The 22,495-nt window shown below is 41.9% G+C and overlaps 1 protein-coding gene across 1 annotated transcript in view; it reads right to left on the bottom strand.

Moving 5' to 3' along the window:
• Positions 1–5,942: 5,942 nt before the first annotated feature.
• The window catches only part of gtf2b (general transcription factor IIB), a 31,063-nt gene continuing 14,510 nt past the window's right edge, over positions 5,943–22,495 (bottom strand). The window contains exons 3-7 of the mRNA XM_063064692.1: positions 15,642–15,775; positions 10,963–11,109; positions 10,701–10,830; positions 7,676–7,957; positions 5,943–7,017 (exon numbers count right to left, since the gene is read on the bottom strand). Of these exons, the coding sequence (XP_062920762.1) occupies positions 6,884–7,017; positions 7,676–7,957; positions 10,701–10,830; positions 10,963–11,109; positions 15,642–15,775 (827 nt within the window). The 3' untranslated portion in view covers positions 5,943–6,883. The remainder of the gene's footprint in view (positions 7,018–7,675; positions 7,958–10,700; positions 10,831–10,962; positions 11,110–15,641; positions 15,776–22,495) is intronic.

Below are 22,495 nucleotides of genomic sequence, written 5' to 3'. Positions count from 1 at the left end.
TCCACAGGGGTCATCGTTGGGACTGCTTCTTTTCACATTATACGTCAATGATTTGAATGCTGGAATTGATGGCTTTGTGGCCGAGTTTGTGGTCAATTCAGAGACAGTTGGTTGCACCGGTAATTTTGAGGAAGCAGGAAATCTCCAGAAGAATTTAGAATGGGCAAAGTGGCAGGTACAACATAGTGTAGGGAAATGTATATTCATATACTTTGGTAGAAGGAATAAAGGCAGACTATATTCTAAACAGGGAGAAAATACAAAAATCAAAGGTGCAAAGGGACTTGAAAGTTCTTGTGCAGGATTCTCAAAAGATTAACTTGCAGTTTGAGTCAGTGGCAAGGAAAGCAATTTCATTATGAGAGGACTAGAATATAAAAGCAAGGATGTAATATTGAGGCTTTATAAGGCATTGGTCAGACTGCACTTGGAAACTGCACAGTTTCGGACACCTTATCAAAGAAAAGATGTGTTGTCATTGGAGACAGTCCAGAGGTGGTCAGCAAGAATTAATCCAGGAATGAAAGGGTTAATATATGCTGGCTCAGGGCCTGAATTCACAACAGTTTAGAAGAACGAAGGATATCACTGAATCCAATTGAATATTGAAAGGCCTAGACAGAGGACATTTTCTATAGTGGTGAGTCAAGGACCTGTAGGCAGAGCTACAGAATGGAACATCCATTTTGAACAGATCAGAGAGGAATTTCTTTAGCCAGAGTGTGAGAAATCTGTGGAATTCATTGGCTAGGGAGGCTAAGTAATTGGGTATATTTAAAGCGGAGGTTGATAGCTTGTTTAATTATGGGGTCAAAGTTTATGGGGAGAAGGTAGGACAGAAACATTGTTGAGAATCCCTTCCACTCATCATCTCAGTCTTTTTGACCAGCTACCATCAGAAAAGCAGTTCAGCAGCATTTGGACTAGGACTGTCAGACTGAGTAACAGTTTCTTCCCTCAAGCTGGGAGACTAATACATATTCCACCATCACTGAGGACACATCACAATGAGTGAACAGTTTACTGTTTACCTGTGCTGCACACTAAATGCACTTTGAATTATATTCTAGTTATATTTTGGTTAACGCGCTGGATCTGATATACGTTTTGTGGATACCCCATGGTCCAGGGGAACATTGTTTCATCTGGTTGTATACATGTAGTCAATTGACCATTGAACTTCAATGGGGTTGAGAGGGATAATAAATCAGCCATGATGGAATGGTGGAGCAGACTTGATGGGATGAATGGAATACTTTTGCTCCTATGTCTTATGGTCTTTTGACTATGACTCTATAGCAGGGTAACAGTGAATAGTACAAGACAGGTCAAAGGCTCAAGTTGCTACAATTGGCTCTTCACCAGCTTCCACAATGATTAAAGGCTTCTGGTTAGAACCATAGTGAACTGGCTTTTGGGACCCTTAATGCATTCAGGAAACCTTTAGAATACTTTCTTAAAAGAACAAGGTATATTTTTAAATTTCATAGATGGCATAAGATCTGGGCATTGGATATGACAAAAACACATTAACCAAAAGTCAAAGACAGTTATTCAAGAACTTTAACACAAGAGATTCTGTAGATGTTGGAAATCCAGAGTAACACATACAAAATGCTGGAGGAATTCAAAACATCAGGCAGCATCTATGGACATGAACACCATTGAAGTTTTGGGCCGAGACCCTACATCAGGACTGGAAAGGGAGGGGGAAGAAGCCAGAATAAGGTGGTGGGGGGTAGAGGGGAAGGAGTACAAGCTATGTGTCAGAAGAAGCCAGGTAGGTGGAGGAGGAAGTAAGAAGTTGGAAAATGATAGGTGGAAAAGGTAGAAGGCCTGAAGAAGGAATCTGATAGGAGAATGGAACATGGGATAAAGGGAGGGAGGGTCAGCAGGGCAAGTTGGTCAATGGCCTCTTCTACCGAGGCCACTCTCAGGTTGGAGGAGCAACACTTCATTTCATCAGGGTAGCCTCCAACCTGAAGGCATGAACATTGATTTCTCTAATTTCTGGTGATTTTCTCCACTCTTCATCCATTTCCCACTCTGGCCCCCCTTTTAGCCCTTCTCTTTTCACCTATCTTACACCTTAGTCCTTTCCAGTTCCAATGAGGGGCCACAGCCAGAAACGTCAACTGTTTATTCATTTTCATAGATGTTGTCTATTCTGGCAAGTGAATGCCTCCAGCATTTTGTATGTGTTCCAGAACTTGCTTGGGTCATTACTTTTGCCTTACCTGGTTGTCAAATCTCTTATCGAATGCAATTTCTGCTTTAACTCTGCATCCTCTCTGTTCAACTGCTTCTTCATCCGGTAAATCCTGTTGCTGCCTATTTTAAGCAGCCTTTGTACTGAGTTCTCAGCTTTGTTTCACATAGCCTTGCACACATTGATTCCTACAATGTTCTTGTTTTTGGAGGTGATATGTTATTGCAGTAAGTTACTAAGCTCCATTTAAGAACACAGCCACTGTTGGAAGATGCAAGCGATTAGCCAATGCACCTTTCAATTAACAGCCATCCCATTATCATTCCAGTACGTCCTCCAACAGATAGGCCTGGAAGTCCCACAGTATATCAATGGAGGCAAGTCAAAGGCTGGAGTACCTGTGTGACCACTTCTTCTCCCTCAACAGTAATTACATAGAATGGGCTACACACCAAGAGGTCTTACGTCAGCTTTAGGCATAGGCTTGGGTTCCTTCTTTTTGTCCACACTAACTGTAATATATATGCACTCTCTGCCACCCTACTGAAGTACACAGCTAGGATCAGCACACAGATCAGACAATCAATCTCGAATTCACAAAATTGCTTCAATTAAGTACAGAAATGCTTCACAGACAAGAAATCGTTGATCCTAATAAAAGTGCGTGGATAGATTTTTGGGCAGCAAATTCCCGAACCAGAAACTACTGCCGTTGTTAATGACAGACTAGAACATAGGAGTCCAGAAAGAGGAATGAGGTGAATTGAAACCACATTCTATCCATGCCCCATAATTTTATATACTTATATCAAGTCACCCCTAATGTTCTTTTGCTCCATGGAAGGCATGGGAGAAGCATCAAGTGAATGCAGGTATCCGAGATCCTTGGTGGGTCCAAACTGGAAGTGCTGAAAACAGACCATGTTACAAATATTACAAACAAGAACAAAATCTGCAGGTGCTGGAAATCCAAGCAAAACCCACAAAATGCTGGAGGAACTCAGTAGACCAGGCAGCATCTATGAAAAAAAGTCAACAACACACACCAAAAATGCTGGTGAACGCAGGCCAAGGGTCTCGGCCCGAAACGTCCACCGTACCTCTTCCTATAGATGCTGCCTGGCCTGCTGCATTCACCAGCATTTTTGGTGTGTGTTGCTTGGATTTCCAGCATCTGCAGATTTCCTTGTATTTGCATTTTTAAAAAGAGTCAACAGTTGACTTTTGGGGCCAAGACACTTCATCAGCCCTAAACATCGACTGTTTATGCTTTTTTCATAGAAGCTGCCTGGCCTCCTGAGTTCCTCCAGCATTTTGTGAGTGTTACGTATATACCTATATTTATATAAAAACCTACTGTGGTGACCTGAACTGCACATAATACTCCAAATGAAGTCCATAAGACATGGGAGCAGAATTAAGCCATTCAGCTCATCGAGTCTGCTCCACCATTTCATCATGGCTGATCCCAGATCCCACTCAACTCCACACACCTGCCCTCTCACCTTGATGCCCCAATTAGGAAGCTATCAATTTCCACTTTAAATACACCCACGGACTTGGCCTCCACTGCAGTCTGTGGCAGAGCATTCCACAGATGGACTAGTTTGGCTAAAAAAAATTCCTCCTTACTTCTGTTCTAAAAGGTCACCCCTCAGTTTTGAGGCAGTGCCCTCTAGTTCTGGATATCCCCACCATCCTCTCCCCATCTACCTTATCTAGTCTTTCAACATTCAGTAAGTTTCAATGAGGTCCCCACGCATTCTTTTAAATTCCAGTGAGTACAGGCCCAAAGCTGCCAAATGCTCCTCATATGTTAACCCATTCATTCCTGGAATCATCCTTGTGAACCTCCTCTGGACTCTCAATGAAATCCTTTCTAAGGGGCCAAAAACTTGACAATACTCCAAGTGCATCCTGACTAGTGTCTTACAAAGCTTCAGCATTATCTCCTTGTTTTTATATTCTATTTCCCTTGACATAAATGCCAACATTGCATTTGCCTTCTTTACCACAGACTCAACCTGTGAATTAACCTTCTGGGAGTCTTGCACAAGGACTGCACTATTGTTCCTTTTACCAAAATGTATTATCATACATTTCCCAACAATGCCTCTTTTTTGCCCATTCTTCCAATTTGTCTCAGCCCTGCCGAAATCACATTGCTTCCTCAGCACTACCTACCCCTCCAACTATCTTTGTATCATCCACAAAGCCATCAATTCCACTATCTAAATCATTGACAAACAATGTGAAAAGTAGCTGTCCCAATACAGACCCCTGAGGAACACTAGTCACCAGCAGCTAGCCAGAACAGGTCCCCTTTATTCCCACTCACTGTCTCTTGCCTGTCAACTTTTCCTCTATCCATGCCAGTATCTTTCCTGTAACACCATAGGATTTTATCTTGTTAAGCAGTGTTATGTAAGGCACTATCAGATGCCTTCTGAAAATCTAAGTAAATGACACCCACTGTCTTTCCTTTGTCCACCCTGCATGTTACTTCCTTGAAAAATTCTAAGAGATTTGTCAAGCAACACACATCAAAGTTGCTGGTGAACGCAGCAGGCCAGGCAGCATCTATAGGAAGAGGCGCAGTCGACGTTTCAGGCCGAGACCCTTCGTCAGGACTGAAACGTCGACTGCGCCTCTTCCTATAGATGCTGCCTGGCCTGCTGCGTTCACCAGCAACTTTGATGTGTGTTGCTTGAATTTCCAGCATCTGCAGAATTCCTGTTGTTTAAGAGATTTGTCAAGCAAGATTTCCCTTTATAGAAACCATGCTGACTTTGACTTATTTTATCATTAAACTCCAAATACCCCGAAACCTCATCCTTAGTAATGAACTCTTAACGTTTTCCCCGACCACTGAGGTTAGGCTAACTGGCCTATAATTTCCTCTCTTTTGTCTTCCTCCCTTCTTAAAGAGTGGAGTGACATTTGCAATAAATAAGTCTGACCAATAATTTGTAAAATTACAACATAACTTTCCAACTTTTATATTCTCTGCCCAGACCTATGAAGACAAACGTGCCATAAGGTGTCGCTCAAAGAAGGAACACAAGGTTTCCACCCCAAGGGCAGCCCCATTCCAGCGCAAGAGGAGGCAATGGACCAATATATCAGATTGGGTACAGGGAATGCAATCAGAATGTTTGGCCACTGGGATGTTCTGCTTTTGGTGGATGAAGCGGAGGCTCCAGCTTGTTTTGGATCCCATGAGGGTCAACCTTCTGCTCTGCCTCCATCAATGTTCCAATCATCTCCTAAAAAAAAAATCAAACCATTGAAGCAGGTTTCCCAGGTAAAGCCACGGTGACAGTCCCTGCCACTCCACAAGTTTTATCCTTTTGGAGTTTCCCCACCACTGAACAGCCTCCTGCCCTTGCTAAATAAAGGAATAAGCCTGGAGATTTTAAGTTCCTCCTTTAGGTGATTGGAATTTTCCAGACTGCACCTTTGAAGAGAAATGGACAGTGGACGATACAGAACTGAAAGATCTGTGATCTTAAATTGTTGCTTCCAGAAGTATGACTCCCTGGCTCCATCATATCTTTCCCCTTTGAATGACACACACTTGCCGTGGAAACATAAGACTTGATTAAGAGTGTTCTGTCTTGGCAAAACTGAAACAGGTAGGCACGGGATGAAGTGAATCCATCCCGAGTTTCTTAAACTTATAAACACAAGTTTCACAGGGGAATAAAAGTTGAAAGAAAACAAATAGCTTTGGCTAACATAGTTTTATGAAACAAAGTTAGATTTGTTGTTTTTATTCATTTATCTGTACAATCACAAAAGCCATCTAGATATTATTAGCTTACTTTAACGATCATTAAAGCATTTCCCACATGCTACTAAAAGGAACTTTGAGCGACATATGTTGTGTAACTCATATAACACTGATGCAAAATGGAGCTGCTGCTTTAGAAAATGACCCCTCAATGTTAGCTAATTGATTACTTTCTGTACAAACACACATTTTTTCAGTGAAACCAGTACACAACAAATCTCCCCTTCTAAAATAAGCAATTTAGAGCTTCAGGGACACAAATACTGCACACTTCAGTGCAATTTTCCTTGCACAGATAAAATCACCAAAAACAAAAAAAATGTAGTTCAATACATTACCTAAACAACCTACAAGCTTTCCTGAAAACCTGAAACTAAGCTGATGGTAAGTGCAATTTTAAAGCTTAGTAACCATTTCTTAACAATAAATACCAAATATGAAGTTCAAGAAATCGTGTAGATTAATAAAAGGAAAAGACAAGCATTTAATTAACCTGAATATAGGTCTGTCAAGTTACAAGTTAGGAGTTCTACCAAAAAAAATTCTGTGAATGAGCTAATCTGTCAGCAGCCTTTCACAAAACAATATCCCAAATTTGCATATTATATACAAAGTAACGATCTATCTAAGTATAAATTCCTAACTTGCAAATATACAAATTATCTGGCAAGTACAAACAGTCTTGAAATTCAGCCTCGGAATGTATGTGCTGTATCTCGAGAGGGCATACTCCTCTGCTGCCTTATTGGTTCTCAAGTTGTTCACTGTAGTAGGTTTCAAAAACCAGTGATAATATTATCTTGTTTCAAATGTTTAAGGGGAAAAAATTTTTTCATATTTTAAAACAATAACTGTGTACATTCTGTGCAGACCAGTCCGGATTATAATTGGGGCAGCTTGTCGACCGGAGTATCAAATTTAAATTCAGCAGGGAAAAGGTCAGCTGCTCGTGGATAGATGAGTCTGTACGACTGCCTAATTGTGACATCAGCCACACCAGCAATGTCTCCAATTTCTGCAGGGGAATAAAAAATAAACATCAATTAGATTCAGGATACAGCCAGTCTTCATTCCCTGCTGATATAATACCCATGAATCACTGTCAGCTTCAGGCCCAACTGAATTTTTTCTTCTAATATACTTACTTGTACATGGAGGAACTAATCATTCTGTATAAATACCATATCGAGAATATACTAGATCTTCACTGCCCTTAGGTACAGAACTCATCAGATCCATTACACACTGCAAGGAAGTACTTCTTGCTGTTTCAGAATGACCAACACATCACTCTGAGACACCGACAACTGGTGAGGGACACGCGAAGAGAAACACAATCCTCACATTTATCACAAGCCATGTAAGAACTTCAAATATTGGTACTTTATGAGCTTGGGAGGTGAGGAGATGGTTTAAAAAAAAAAGCATGGGAGACAGATACAAGGAGGGATGGGGTTCCCCGTGGGAGGAAAAGGAGATGTCAGAGTGCTGGAGAGGGAATCAGTGGGGGGTAGGTAGTGAAGCAGGGTGATCATGGGCAGAAATCAGTTTTAGATGAATACATATTTCCTTCCCTGTGGATCCTTTATTTTCACAAATATTTATGCAGTTGGGTACATAAATCAAGTACAAAATACCATTATTCTTGAACAACAGATTAGAAGCTTGCTTACCTTTCTGTGTCCTTTTGTCTGCGGAAGCTTGTGATGCCATATAAATTGCTGCTGCAGCCACCGAAATTGGACTCCTGCCAGGGACCAAATCCAGTTCCACGGCTTTCCTTGCGATATGCGTTGCAGCCATTTGTACCTGTTTAGGCAACCCCAAGTTTGAACAGAACCGGGACATAAAGTCTCCTGTCGTGATTAGATCCACACTGGTTTCCAGAGCTTTCAGAATTAGCTTGAAGCAGCGGCCTATTTCTTTCTTCGGAATTCTGGACACTGCGCAAATTTCTAACGGTAAAAGTGGCAGAGTATTAGACAAAATCAAGTGCCAATGGCATGAACAGAAGTCCGTGACGAATGAGGGCATTAAATGATTCTCAGAAGAAATGGAAGTTTATATTAAAACTGCAAGTGGCCAGCAAAAATTTCCAAACACACTTGGAAAGTACTGCACCCATAACGGTACCCATCCAATCAATCTTGTACTGGCAGAAAGCCAAACAGGGGTGTAGACAGTTTTACACAGCTCCTGCTGAACTTAAGACATCAGTATGTGTTAATATAAAACCAACTGGATGGCAGTATTTCAATGCATTTGTGCCATACATTGTGCATTAAGATGACCAACATGGTCATAACTCTTCAGTTCAGTAAAATTATTTTAAATTAACTATGAACAAAAAATTGCCTGTTCGGCTGCCAGCAACTGCTCAGGCTGCACCATTGAATTTTCCATTGGGATCAGCCTGCAGAACTGAAATCCCTGCTCGCCGAACTGTTAGGCTGTCGGAGCCAGACGAACAATTCAGACTTGCTCTTATTCTTCCCCCTCCCCCCTCATTATTTGCACCAATGGTTTAAAGCCCTCCACAGAAAATCCCATCCGCCGCTCAAATTATAACACTGCATGCCACGCATAAGAGTCACTGGCATATACAATCAGTTAAATACAAAGATCCATTCATATCTATTATGTTCATATGAAATGAGAGAATGACCACATTTAACTATATTGTTATATCAATCTAAACATCTTACAAATAACAGAAAAAAAATCAAAGTGCTCATCCTTGTTCTAGTTTCATTGAGGTAAGCAACTGTTTTGAGTTTATGAAAGGACACTCTACCCATTTAATATTAACATCCAGCAAGAATAGATCAATTATGTGTGAAGTTCATTAGCGCTACCAAAATACCAGCTAATCAATTGCCACTTTTAACACCATAGGAAATCTGCTAGTGCTAAATGAAGGAACATTTTGTTCAGTAGACACATACCTACTGTGTACTGGATTGAGATGGCTCAAAATGATTTCACTTTAAGGACCCTTACAGAGAACAGACTCCTATCCCATCTCTCTGGATATAAATCCAGGTCCTAGAGGTGAAAGAAAAGTGTTAACTCAGATGACCATCCGAGCTTTGGCCAGGTGTAGAAAATGGAAAAGTTAGGTCTTAAATCAAAACAAACAAAAAAAAAAATCCTGCTGCATTATTCCTTTTTGCTCAGCCTTACATGACTGACGAACAAAACTCCAAATTCGCCTCAAGGAGAGGCAAGCAGTTGTTCTCAAAGCAGAACACTCCAGTTTGAGAAAGTGCTCTGTAACGGAAACCACTGGTCTGCAGAGACGCAAGAGCCTTGACAGGCCATATCTCATTCTAAACAAAGCCATAAGAAATGCCTTGAGTGAAAAAGGGGGAAATCGAATGCTGCAATTTGGGCCAACCCATGTCACATCAGTTTTTGGTCTTGCCTCAACACCAAGTTTGAGTTTCAATGGATTTGAACATCAGATCTATGTAAAATTTCAGACAGAACTATTATAAAAAGCAGGGAAGTTGTTCCAATACCCTGGCCAACAAGTTACCCAGCAAAAATACAATAGGGTCATAGAGCTCACTGTTTATGGGACTTAATTTTGCGCAAATTAGCTTCTGCCTACAATGTAACAGTGACTGCATTTCTGAAGTCTTTGGAATGTCCCATGATTAGTTGTTGTCGACATTAAGCCTACGGGGACAGTCTTTGTTACCCTCAGCTAGCTTAGATAATGCAGTTGTGTTTCGACAAATATGATACAAGTCAGTCCAGGATTGCCCAGAACTCAGATGTACACTTAAAACATGACTGGATTCTACAACGCTGCTGGTCTCGAAGTTCTTGGTAATATCAGAAAGGACCGAAACAACAACAAATAACAATGGCTGTACTATGTTCCGCAGATTGGCTTTATGCTGCCACAATATGGTGGCAAAGGGTGATAAGCCACTCTTGTGACGGGACAGGTCCCGCAGATTTCCGTCCTGGACGGCACTGAGCATCTCAGTCAAGAATTACATCCTTATTATTGCAGAAGAGTGGTGTCTACCAGAGCTTGTAAGTGGTGGAGAGGCTCTAATGGAATCAGGTGATGACCCAGCACCACGCTGCTCTCAGATCAATAGAGAAACCCCGTTTCTGGTCTTATGACGGCCACGTGGTGAAGCATTGGGATTATAAATGATAGAGGGAGAATATGATTAGGTCTTCTCCGGTTTATAATGATTAACTGATGTGAATGCCTGTCATTTATTATTGACCACTGGGGTGTTACCAAGTCTTCTTCTATTAAGTTATGACTAGCAGTGAGCATTTCCATATCTGACCTTACGATGGAAGGAGAATACTGAAAAGCATCAATTCAATGAACTGAGCTTAATTTACTGATCATCTGCTGTAAAGCTCAGTTCCCACCAATCATTAACTTCTTCAGTTACAGTTTCAACAACCAAAAGGTTTCCTTATGAATTTGAAGTGTCTTTGTGCTATGTTCGGAAATAACTCTATTTTTAATGTTGATGGCCGTTGTGTTCACTTCTTTAGCGTTCAGCTTATGTGTCCATGAATCAAGGTTGCGAAGACTGCTAATTAAAAACTGTCAGAATCAATGATTATTTTTACCAAAACCAAGAATTCCCATTGAAAGCTACTTGGAATACAAAGAATTATTGAAAAATAATATGATTTTGAATTCCAGATCCGACTTACCTTTGAACGTTCGTGGCACACCTTCTTGTCTACAGGCAATATACAAACAGGCAGAGGCAATGGCATCATTACTCCTTCCCTTTAGACTCTTCTGTTCATAGACTTGTTTAAATAAATTATTAGTTCGATCCTGACAGGGGAAAAGGAAGAAACCATTTAATTATGTTTGAGTTCTTTGATTTTCGAGAATACTAAAATTTGAAGTGTTCATTAAATTAATGAAATGATGCAGTGATTAAAAAAAAAAGCTCCACAAACTTACAACTATATTTCTGGGCAGATTTATCCTATCAGACATATTGCTGATTTCCTTAAATGCATTCATCATTGCTCGATCAGAGCTACTCATTGTCCGACGATTGTGGTATTTTGCATTTCCAAACTCATCAAAACTTGCTGATCCAGTACCCTGCAGAGGAATGCAAAGCAAGTAATATTCCCAAAAAGAAAAACTAGCTATAAATATACAAAAAATGCATAGACTGGAGTACTCTGCTACAAATCTCACAATAAACCCATTCGAAAGGATGCTGTGGCCTATTTGTAATTAACTGTGAAACACTGGTCCAAGATCAATGAAGGTCAGTTTTCACATCCCTTCCAAGCTCATAAAAGGCTTTCTTACCAACATTCAGAGGAAACGCAGAAAGCAAACCAGAACAACTACACAACTTATAGGGAGGATTACAGTTTCATCCTTTGATATGGTTATTTTATAGTTACACAGTCAACTATAAGGACAGATTTGTCTATGCACTTGAAAATCAAAATAATGTCCTGAACATACACATTCAATAAGCACAGTATTATTTCCCCAAAGGAAGTAAAACTGCATCGGCTGTCAGAGGCCACCAGCAAAAGGGAGGGCACTTGAGGTAATAATCACATGTCAGTTGGGAAAAAGTATTGCATAAGACTTGAGCTACTTTGAAGAGTGGGGCAATCATTAAAACATCAAAATCTGCACATGAACCTGACCTACTTGAATTTAGCTTAGACTTCAAAGCTCGGTTTAGGGCAAAAAGGAACTAACCTGTAAGCTCCTTCAAAGGCTTTGCAACTTTAATTAGATAATAACTGACAACTCAGGGCACTTAAAACTTGGTGGAAGTGCTGGCTAAACTGCTCAAGGCAGCTTACCGATGGGATACATGCATAAAACTGGATTCGAAATTGGTTATTATTGTGACATAGACCAAGATCGAGTAAAAAGCTTGTGTTACATGACCATAAGACAAAGGAGCAGAAGTAGGCCATTCGGCCCATCGAGTCTGCTCCGCCATTTTATCATGAGCTGATCCATTTTATCTTATTTAGTCCCACTGCCCCACCTTCTCACCATAACCTTTGACGCCCTGGCTACTCAGATACCTATCAATTTCTGCCTTAAAGACACCCAATGACTTGGCCTCCACTGCTGCCCATGGCAACAAGTTCCATAGATTCACCACCCTCTAACTAAAAAAATGTTTTCGCATTTCTGTGCTGAAAGGGCACCCTTCAATCCTGAAGTCATGCCCTCTCGTACTAGACTCCCACATCCACTCTGTCCATGCCTTTTAACATTCGAAATGTTTCTATGAGGTCTCCCCTCATTCTTCTAAACTCCAAGGAATACAGTCCAAGAGCGGACAAACGTTCCTCATATGTTAACCCGCTCATTCCCGGAATCATTCTAGTGAATCTTCTCTGTACCCTCTCCAACGTCAGCACATCCTTTCTTAAATAAGGAGACCAAAACTGCCCACAGTACTCCAAGTGAGGTCTCACCAGCGCCTTATAGAGCCTCAACATCACATCCCTCCTCCTATACTCTATTCCTCTAGAAATGAATGCCAACATTGCATTTGCCTTCTTCACTACCGACTCAACCTGGAGGTTAACTTTAAGGGAATCCTGTATGAGGACTCCCAAGTCCTGTTGCGTCTCAGAACTTTGAATTCTTTCCCCATTTAAATAATAGTCTGCCCCTTTATTTTTTCTGCCAAAGTGCATAACCATACACTTTCCAACATTGTACTTCATTTGCCACTTCTCTGCCCATTTTTCCAATCTATCCAAGTCTCTCTGCAGACTCTCCGTTTCCTCAGCACTACCGGCCCCTCCACCTATCTTCGTATCGTCAGCAAACTTAGCCACAAAGCCCTCTATTCCATAATCCAAATCGTTGATGTACAATGTAAAAAGAAGCGGCCCCAACACGGACCCCTGTGGAACACCACTGGTAACCGGCAGCCAACCAGAATAGGATCCCTTTATTCCCACTCTCTGTTTCCTGCCAATCAGCCAATGCTCTATCCACGTATGTAACTTTCCCATAATCCCATGGGCTCTTATCCCGTTAAGCAGCCTCATGTGTGGCACCTTGTCAAAGGCCTTCTGAAAATCCAAATATACAACATCCACTGCATCTCCCTTGTCTAGCCTACTGGTAATTTCCTCAAAAAATTGTAATAGGTTTGTCAGGCAGGATTTTCCTTTAAGGAATCCATGCTGAGTTCTGCCTATCTTGTCATATGCCTCCAGGTACTCTAACCTCATCCTTGACAATCGACTCCAACAACTTCCCAACCACCGACGTCAAGCTAACAGGTCTATAATTTCCTTTTTGCTTCCTTGCCCCCTTCTTAAATAGCGGAGTGACATTTGCAATCTTCCAGTCCTCCGGAACCATGCCAGAATCTATCGACTTTTGAAAGATCATCGCAATGCCTCCGCAATCTCCACAGCTACTTCCTTCAGAACACAAGGGTGCATTCCATCTGGTCCAGGAGATTTATCGACCTTGAGCCTATTCAGCTTCCTGAGTACTTACTCTGTCGTAATTGTGACTGCGCACACTTCTCTTCCCTGCCACCCTTGAGTGTCCGGTATCCTGCCGTCTTTCTCAGTGAAGACTAATGCAAAATACTTGTTCAGTTCCTCTGCCATCTCCTCATCTCCCATTACAATTTCTCCAGTATCATTTTCTATCGGTCCTTTATCTACTCTCACCGGTCTTTTACTCTTTATATACTTGAAAAAGCTTTTAGTATCCTCTTCGATATTATTTGCTAGTTTCCTTTCATAGTTAATCTTTTCTCTCTTAATGACCTTCTTGGTTTCCTTTTGTAAGGTTTTAAAGACTTCCCAATCCTCTGTCTTCCCACTAATTTTTGCTTCCTTGTATGCCCTCTCCTTAGCTTTAACTTTGGCTTTGACTTCTCTTGTCAACCACGGTTGCATCCTTTTTCCACTCGAAAATTTCTTCTTTTTTGGAATATACCTGTCTTGCACCTTCCTCATTTCTTGCATAAACTCCAGCCACTGCTGCTCTGCTGTCTTTCCTGCCAGTGTCTCTTTCCAGTCAACTTTGTGTTCATACACAGTCAACATGCTGTTCATACACAGTGTATTGAGGTAGAACAAGGTAAAACAAATGCAATACAGAATAAAGCTACAGAGAAAGTGCAGTGCAGTTAAATAATAAAATGCAAGAGTCCAACTTATGCAATAGTCTTCTAATAGTAAGATAGCAGCTGTCCTTAAGTCTGGTTGTACATGCTTTCAGGCCTTTTCTCATATCTTCTGCCTGCCTGATGAAACAGGGGAGAAGAGAATATGTCTAGGTGGGCAGGAGTCTTTGATTGTGCTGGCTGCTCTACTGAAGTTGCTGAAGTACACACAAAGTCCATGGAGGGGAGGCTGGTTTCTATGATGTGCTCAGCCGTGCCCACAACTCCCTGCAGAGCAGTTGCCATACCGAGTTTTATGCATCCAGACATGGTGCATCGATAAAAACTGCAAGTCACCAGGGACATGCAAAATTTCCTTAGCCTCCTGAGGAAGTGAGGACTCCAAATCAGACATGACTGATTGTGCTTGTTCACCAGCTCAAGCAAGATGCCTGGGAGGGACAGTGTCAGTGATGACGACTGTAGGGTGATAGGCATACAAGAACTCAGTGTGATCAGGGCAGCAAAGGGAGTTGGACAGAATGGGAAGTGGAGGAATGATAAATAAGTTTGCAAGAGGATCAAAGACGCAGCTGGGCTGCTGCAAGGGCGAGACTGAGGACCATGCAAAGTCAATGCATGCAGAAGGATCAGAAGCTTTGCGGGGGCGGGGGGGGGAAGATAGTGATATTTGAGGATCAGAGACAGGATTAAAGGAGTGGATAGGAGCAGTGCTGAAGAGAGAATTGATATTGCCAAGCTGGATGACTGGAAGCCAGCTATTTTACTGACTTCCAACTTCATTCTGGTAAGACCAACAATTCAGTGTCTTAGGAATCTTAAGAAAGTAGCTACCTTACAGATAATGGCAATGTGCTGCTCCAAAACAAGTTTACAATTATCCAGAAATAGAGGAACCTAACATTTATAGGTCAAAGCAACAACCAGCAAACATTCCTTTCTGCCCCACAGCTCCCGCGTTAAACAAGAATCAAGGTGATCAATCACAAGTGATTTACATAGGTGTTTACTCTTCGACAGGCTAAGTTGTGATAATGAAAAAAATTCCTCCACATGCAGTCTATGCCAGAGGTCTTGGCAGCAATAATAATCATACTCCATTTCCACATTGTGAAGAGGGAGGTTGAGAGTGAGAAAATTTATCAACTGTGTCCACCGTCAAAATTCAGGTTCAGTTAAAAAAAACAACTGCGGGCAGTAGTCCAAATCACAGATTGATGTGTGTCCAAAGGGTATGGAGGGAAGGCTGGTACAGGGTTCTGAGTTGGATGATCAGCCATGATCATACTGAATGGTGAAGCAGGCTCAAAGGGCCGAATGGCCTACTCCTGCACCTATTTTCTATGTTTCTATATGTTTCAAAGATGGAGACAGTGAGGAGTTCTGCATTTCTTTGGAACCATTACCTTCTTGTTTAACACTGCAGAAAATTTGTTATGTTAAGTTACATTTTATCAAGTCAATTTACTGCTAGTCACATTCCTACCTTCCCAATCATCGTTGACAAATCCCCACCATTTAGCAGTGGATTCTGGGCATCACCAACTCGAGATGGGTCTTTTGTTGCTTTGTCATTACTAAATGTTCGCCATTCTGAGCCAACGTCTATAACCCTATCACCTGTTGAAAGAAATGAGGATGGACATCAGCATGAAAATCATATTAAACCAACCATCGAAAAGTTTTATCAAGCTTCACAGGAATATAAATTCTGTCCAACTACTACACTGTTCCCATCTTTGTGCACATGTCAATGTGGAGGAGGAGAAGATGGCGGCGCATGCGGCCTCTCTGGTGATGAATATCTGTTATCTGTCAAGTACGGGACCGTGCACAATTCTGATTTGATGGAGACGGACGTGAGAGTACAGAAGAACATCTGGAAAACTTCTGAAATGCCCGCTTCGCTGCCGCTGCTACTGTGTGGTAACCGGAATCTCCAGAGCAGAAGGCCCCGAAATCCTCGGCTTTGCTTGTTTCAGCAGCCGAAGCAAGGTCGAAGGCGCTCGGCAGAGGATGGCGCTCGGGAGGCTGTATCGGAGGGCTGGTCAAAGGCTCGAAGTTTTTGGATGGATGGACTCGGTGTCCGGTGTGGTTGGCTGCTTCCAAGGCATCGGCAAGTTGACGGTGCCTGGAGGTTTATGGCAGGGAGTTTCTCCTTTTGCCGCTGCTATCGGGGACTCGGGGACTTTTGAGTCTTTTTTTACTGTGCCCATGGTTTGTTCTTTATCAAATTATGGTACTGCTTTGCACTGCTGTAACTATACGTTATAATTATGAGGTTCTGTCAGTGTTAGTCTTTGGTTTGTCCTGTTTTCTGTGATATCACTCTGGAGAAACATTGTATCATTTCTTAATGCATGTATGCATTTCTAAATGACAAAAAAAGAGGACTGAGTGTTCTCATAATCTAATCTGTGATTTGGACTGCTGCCTCCCCGCCCCCCTCCCCCCCCAAACGAGGCTGTTTTCCTTTGATTATAGCAAGCTGCATTCTGTATTTGCTCATTCATCACCTGATTATGAAAGGACAAGGAAACAACAGGAATTCTGCAGATGCTGGAAATTCAAGCAACACACATCAAAGTTGCTGGTGAACGCAGCAGGCCAGGCAGCATCTGTAGGAAGAGGTGCAGTCGACGTTTCAGGCCGAGACCCTTCGTCAGGACTAACTGAAGGAAGAGTGAGTAAGGGATTTGAAAGTTGGAGGGGGAGGGGGAGATCCAAAATGATAGGAGAAGACAGGAGGGGGAGGGATGGAGCCAAGAGCTGGACAGGTGATAGGCAAAAGGGGATACGAGAGGATCATGGGACAGGAGGTCCGGGAAGAAAGACAAGGCGGGGGGGACCCAGAGGATGGGCAAGAGGTATATTCAGAGGGACAGAGGGAGAAAAAGGAGAGTGAGAGAAAGAATGTGTGCATAAAAATAAGTAACAGATGGGGTACGAGGGGGAGGTGGGGCCTTAGTGGAAGTTAGAGAAGTCGATGTTCATGCCATCAGGTTGGAGGCTACCCAGACGGAATATAAGGTGTTGTTCCTCCAACCTGAGTGTGGCTTCATCTTTACAGTAGAGGAGGCCGTGGATAGACATATCAGAATGGGAATGGGATGTGGAATTAAAATGTGTGGCCACTGGGAGATCCTGCTTTCTCTGGCGGACAGAGCGTAGATGTTCAGCAAAGCGGTCTCCCAGTCTGCGTCGGGTCTCGCCAATATATAAAAGGCCACATCGGGAGCACCAGACGCAGTATATCTACACATGCCCTTACACTTCCTCCCTTACCACCATTCAGGGCCCCAAACAGTCCTTCCAGGTGAGGCAACACTTCACCTGTGAGTCGACTGGGGTGATATACTGCATCCGGTGCTCCTGATGTGGCCTTTTATATATTGGCGAGACCCGACGCAGACTAGGAGACCGCTTTGCTGAAAATCTACGCTCTGTCCGCCAGAGAAAGCAGGATCTCCCAGTGGCCACACATTTTAATTCCACATCCCATTCCCATTCTGACATGTCTATCCACGGCCTCCTCCACTGTAAAGATGAAGCCACACTCAGGTTGGAGGAACAACACCTTATATTCCGTCTGGGTAGCCTCCAACCTGATGGCATGAACATCGACTTCTCTAACTTCCGCTAAGGACCCACCTCCCCCTCGTACCCCATCTGTTACTTATTTTTATGCACACATTCTTTCTCTCACTCTCCTTTTTCTCCCTCTGTCTCTCTGAATATACCCCTTGCCCATCCTCTGGGTGTCCCCCCCACCCTGTCTTTCTTCCCGGACCTCCTGTCCCATGATCCTCTCGTATCCCCTGTTGCCAATCACCTGTCCAGCTCTTGGCTCTATCCCTCCCCCTCCTGTCTTCTCCTATCATTTTGGATCTCCCCCTCCCCCTCCAACTTTCAAATCCCTTACTCACTCTTCCTTGACGAAGGGTCTCGGCCTGAAACGTCGACTGCACCTCTTCCTACAGATGCTGCCTGGCCTGCTGCGTTCACCAGCAACTTTGTTGAAAGGACAAGGAATGGCTTCCCTTGTCCACTGAACCCTCCAAGATGACCAAAAGCAAATGCACATCGCCACATTTACTGTTTGTGTATTGTACCAATCAATTACACATGAAATTCCACATTAGTCAAAATTAAAACATTTCAACTGTAGTTAAGTCAGGTCCCGAAGATTACAATTTGGACCCTGTATTCAAGTCATAAACCTTTACTTCCACTATGCCACAGCACACTGGACAGAGGATGAACTTGTGCTAACATTAACAGATAGTATCCTTTATAAATTCAGCCTTGACTTGAACATTTATCAAAGGAAAAACAATTGTTCAGGCTTACATGTCAAATATTATATTTAAAAGAGGTGCACTGTATAACACTTACCGCTTTTGATTTTATTCAACATTCCATGTTAGAGTTAATTCAAAGTGAATGGTTAAGTCAACTCACCAAGTGCATCAATAACCAAAGGCACTTTAAAATTTGACCGCACGCTGACACCAGCAGTTGACTTTGGCCATCTCCCATTTACCTTACTAAATGAGAGTGCTTAATTTCACAGAATCAATAATGGCACATGACATTTGGCACATTAACCTGATGCTAGCTCTTAGAAGAGCAATCTCACGAATTCCATTCCTTCATGGCCTTGCAAATTATTTTTTCATGTGCCTATCCCCTTTGCTTTTAAAGCCACTTCTTGATTGTCTCCACACATCAAAGTTGCTGGTGAACACAGCAGGCCAGGCAGCATCTCTAGGAAGAGGTACAGTTGACGTTTCAGGCCGAGACCCTTCGTGAGTCCTGACGAAGGGTCTCGGCCTGAAACATCGACTGTACCTCTTCCTAGAGATGCTGCCTGGCCTGCTGCGTTCACCAGCAACTTTGATGTGTGGTGCTTGAATTTCCAGCATCTGCAGAATTCCTGTTGTTTGCGTTCTTGATTGTCTCCAACAGGTTTTCTGACAGTAAATTCCAGGTCTAAATCCCGAGCTAAAAGCAGTTTTCTCACATCTATTCTGCAGCCTGCATCTTTCACCCATTAATTTTCAATAAAAAAAATAGCTGGCTAACATTAGTAACACAGTCACATTGCTCGGAACCATCTCGTTTAAAGAGACGCTCAGTATGATTCAATCAGAAACTGCTATTTCGCCACATCCATTAATGGGAAACCAAGTAAAGGACACTGTGAGGGCAAAGTACCTGAACTGGTCTACATTACCCTTGAATATCATTGCAGGCTCATTAGACCAATGCGCCTGATATACATTAGCAATGTTATGTACAATACCAGACCTGTTCCAAAATATCAATTGGCTAAATTATTAATGCTTCTGTAAATCCGACAAACCAAACAGATTTTTGTTAAGATTTATGGCAAAGGACAAACAAAGTCCCTTTCTTTACCACAACCTTATGACAATGGGGAGAAATGAATTAGATCAAAACTGATCCAACAACTTGCCACAACAATACAGACCAGACATTTGCTGGATAAACAGTGATCAGTCAATGAGGTTTCGATCCTGATGTGTGGAATAGGCACATTCTGATTGTATTGAATTGAACCCTCTCTCGAGGTATTCTGGCTTCCTTCCACATCCCAAAGACATGTTGGTTGATAAATTAAATGGCCACTGTAAAATTTCTCCTATTATGTAGGTAAAAGGTAGAATCTTAGGTGGATTTATGGAAACGTGGGGAGAATATAATGAGAACAGTAGAGGAATTGTGTAAATGGTAAATTGATGGCCGATGTAGACTTGGCGGGCTGAGGGAACTTTCTGTGCTGTAAGCTTCCATGATTCTAGACATTTAGAGATAATTAAACTAGCATGCAAATTGCTTTTGCATGAACACATTCACCACATGCAGAATGTAAATGTATGAAACTATTAAGCCCTTAGATACTAAATTACATAGAGAACAGAATTTGTGTAACCATCTTGGGAATTCCTCTCTTTTTAGAACCTTCAAAAAGGGGTTCGGAGAATGCAACTTAAGAACAATATTTTAATATTTTTATTACATTGATTAAAAATCTTTTCATTAATTAGTTGTATAAATTCAAAATGATGGCTATGGCTCAGCATTGTAAAAGCGACAACAATTGAGAAAAACAAATGTGCTTAAACCTCAGTTGGCACAAAGACTCAAACAGCAAATTACGCCTGCAACCACTGATGAATCCAAAATAGAAATTAATTTCTATAAACTAAACACAACACAAACAATTCTTCAGAATTTCCAACAATGGCAACTTCATTCTCTCCTCATTGTTAGCTGTGATAAAACATGGACAAGACAAATTAATGCAGATCTATGAGGTTTTATCAACTATGTTTTTCCCTACATTTACCACAAATATGCAATACATTTTGTAAAGAGACTGATTACAATTTGAAAGGGAGACTAATAAGCATATGACTTCTAATGACCCAGTATAAACCACAAATTTAAGTCAGTAAATCCTCTTTAATCAAGTGCTTGTGTAGCATCCTAATAAGACCCTTCAGGAAATGAGAGAGCGTGCAACGCTACACTAAACAATTAATCAAGTGCTTTGATTATCCCCTGCTAAGCTCTATTTAGAAGTAAATACAGTAATATATGTAATGCTCATGTTTTCTGCAGTAATTATTTCAAGCTAACATTTCCTTTGACAGAACTGATGTTTTCTTTGCTTCAGATCACAGATAAAATAGCATGCAAGATGTGCAGAAAAACAACTATACAGTGGCATGCAAAAGTTTGGGCACCCCGGTCAAAATTTCTGTTACTGTGAATAGCTAAATGAGTAAAAGATTACCTGATTTCCAAAAGGCATGAAGTTAAAGATGACACAGTTCTTTAATATTTTAAGCAAGATTACTTTTTTTTATTTCCGACTTTTACAGTTTCAAAATAACAAAAAAGGAAAAGGGCCCGAAGCAAAAGTTTGAGCACCCGGCATGGTCAGCACTTAGTAACACCCCCTTTGGCAAGTATCACAGCTTGTAAACGCTTTCTGTAGCCAGCTGAGTCTTTCAATTCTTGCTTGGGGGATTTTCGTCCATTCTTCCTTGCAAAGGCTTCTAGTTCTGACAGATTCTTGGGCCGTCTTGCATGCATTGCTCTTTTGAGGTCTATGCAACACAGAGCGTCATAGGAAGTCATTCCTGCCAGTGGCCATCAAACTTTACAACTCCTCCCTTGGAGGGTCAGACACCCTGAGCCAATAGGCTGGTCCTGGACTTATTTCCTGACATAATTTACATATTACTATTTAACTATTTATGGTTTTATTACTACTTAATTATCTATGGTGCAACTGTAACGAAAACCAATTTCCCCCGGGATCAGTAAAGTATGACTATCCACAGATTTTCGATGATGTTTAGGTCGGGGGACTGTGAAGGCCATGGCAAAACCTTCAGCTTGCGCCTCGAGGTAGTCCACTGTGGATTTTGAGGTGTGTTTAGGATCATTATCCTGTTGTAGAAGCCCTCCGCTTTTCATTTTCAGCTTTTTTACAGACGGTGTGATGTTTGCTTCCAGAATTTGCTGGTATTTAATTGAATTCATTCTTCCCTCTATCAGTGAAATGTTCCCCGTGCCACTGGCTGCAACACAAGCCCAAAGCATCATCGATCCACCCCCGTGCTTAACAGTTGGAGAGGTGTTATTTTCAAGAAATTCTGCACCTTTTTTTTCCTCCAAACATGTCTTTGCTCATTGAGGCCAAAAAGTTCTATTTTAACTTCATCAGTCCACAGGACTTGTTTCCAAAATACATCGGGCTTGTTTAGATGTTCCTTTGTAAACTTCTGACGCTGAATTTTGTGGTGAGGATGCAGGAAAGGTTTTCTTCTGATGACTCTTCCATGAAGGTCATATTTGTGCTGGTGTCGCTGCACAGTAGAGCAGTGCACCACCACTCCAGAGTGTGCTAAATTTTCCTGAAAGTCTTTTGCAGTCAAACAGGGTGGTTTTGATTTGCCTTTTTAGCAATCCTATGAGCAGTTCTCTCGGAAAGTTTTCTTAGTCTTCCAGACCTCAACTTTTCCTCCACCGTTCCTGTTAACTGCCATTTCTTAATTACATTACGAACTGAGGAAATGGCTACCTGAAAACGCTTTGCTATCTTCTTATAGTCTCATCCTGCTTTGTGGGCATCATTCATTTTAATTTTCAGAGTGCTAGGCAGCTGCTTAGAGGAGCCCATGGCCACTGATCATTGGGACAAGGTTTGAGGAGTCAGGGTATTTGTAAAGCTTTGAAATTTGCATCACCTGGCCTTTCCTAACGATGATTGTGAACAAGCCATAGCCCTAACAAGCTAATTAA

Source organism: Mobula hypostoma, chromosome 12 (assembly GCF_963921235.1).
Source record: "Mobula hypostoma chromosome 12, sMobHyp1.1, whole genome shotgun sequence".
Classification (NCBI taxonomy): domain Eukaryota; kingdom Metazoa; phylum Chordata; class Chondrichthyes; order Myliobatiformes; family Myliobatidae; genus Mobula; species Mobula hypostoma.
Note: the sequence above shows the minus strand (reverse complement) of the source record. Positions and strands in the feature narration are given on the sequence as shown.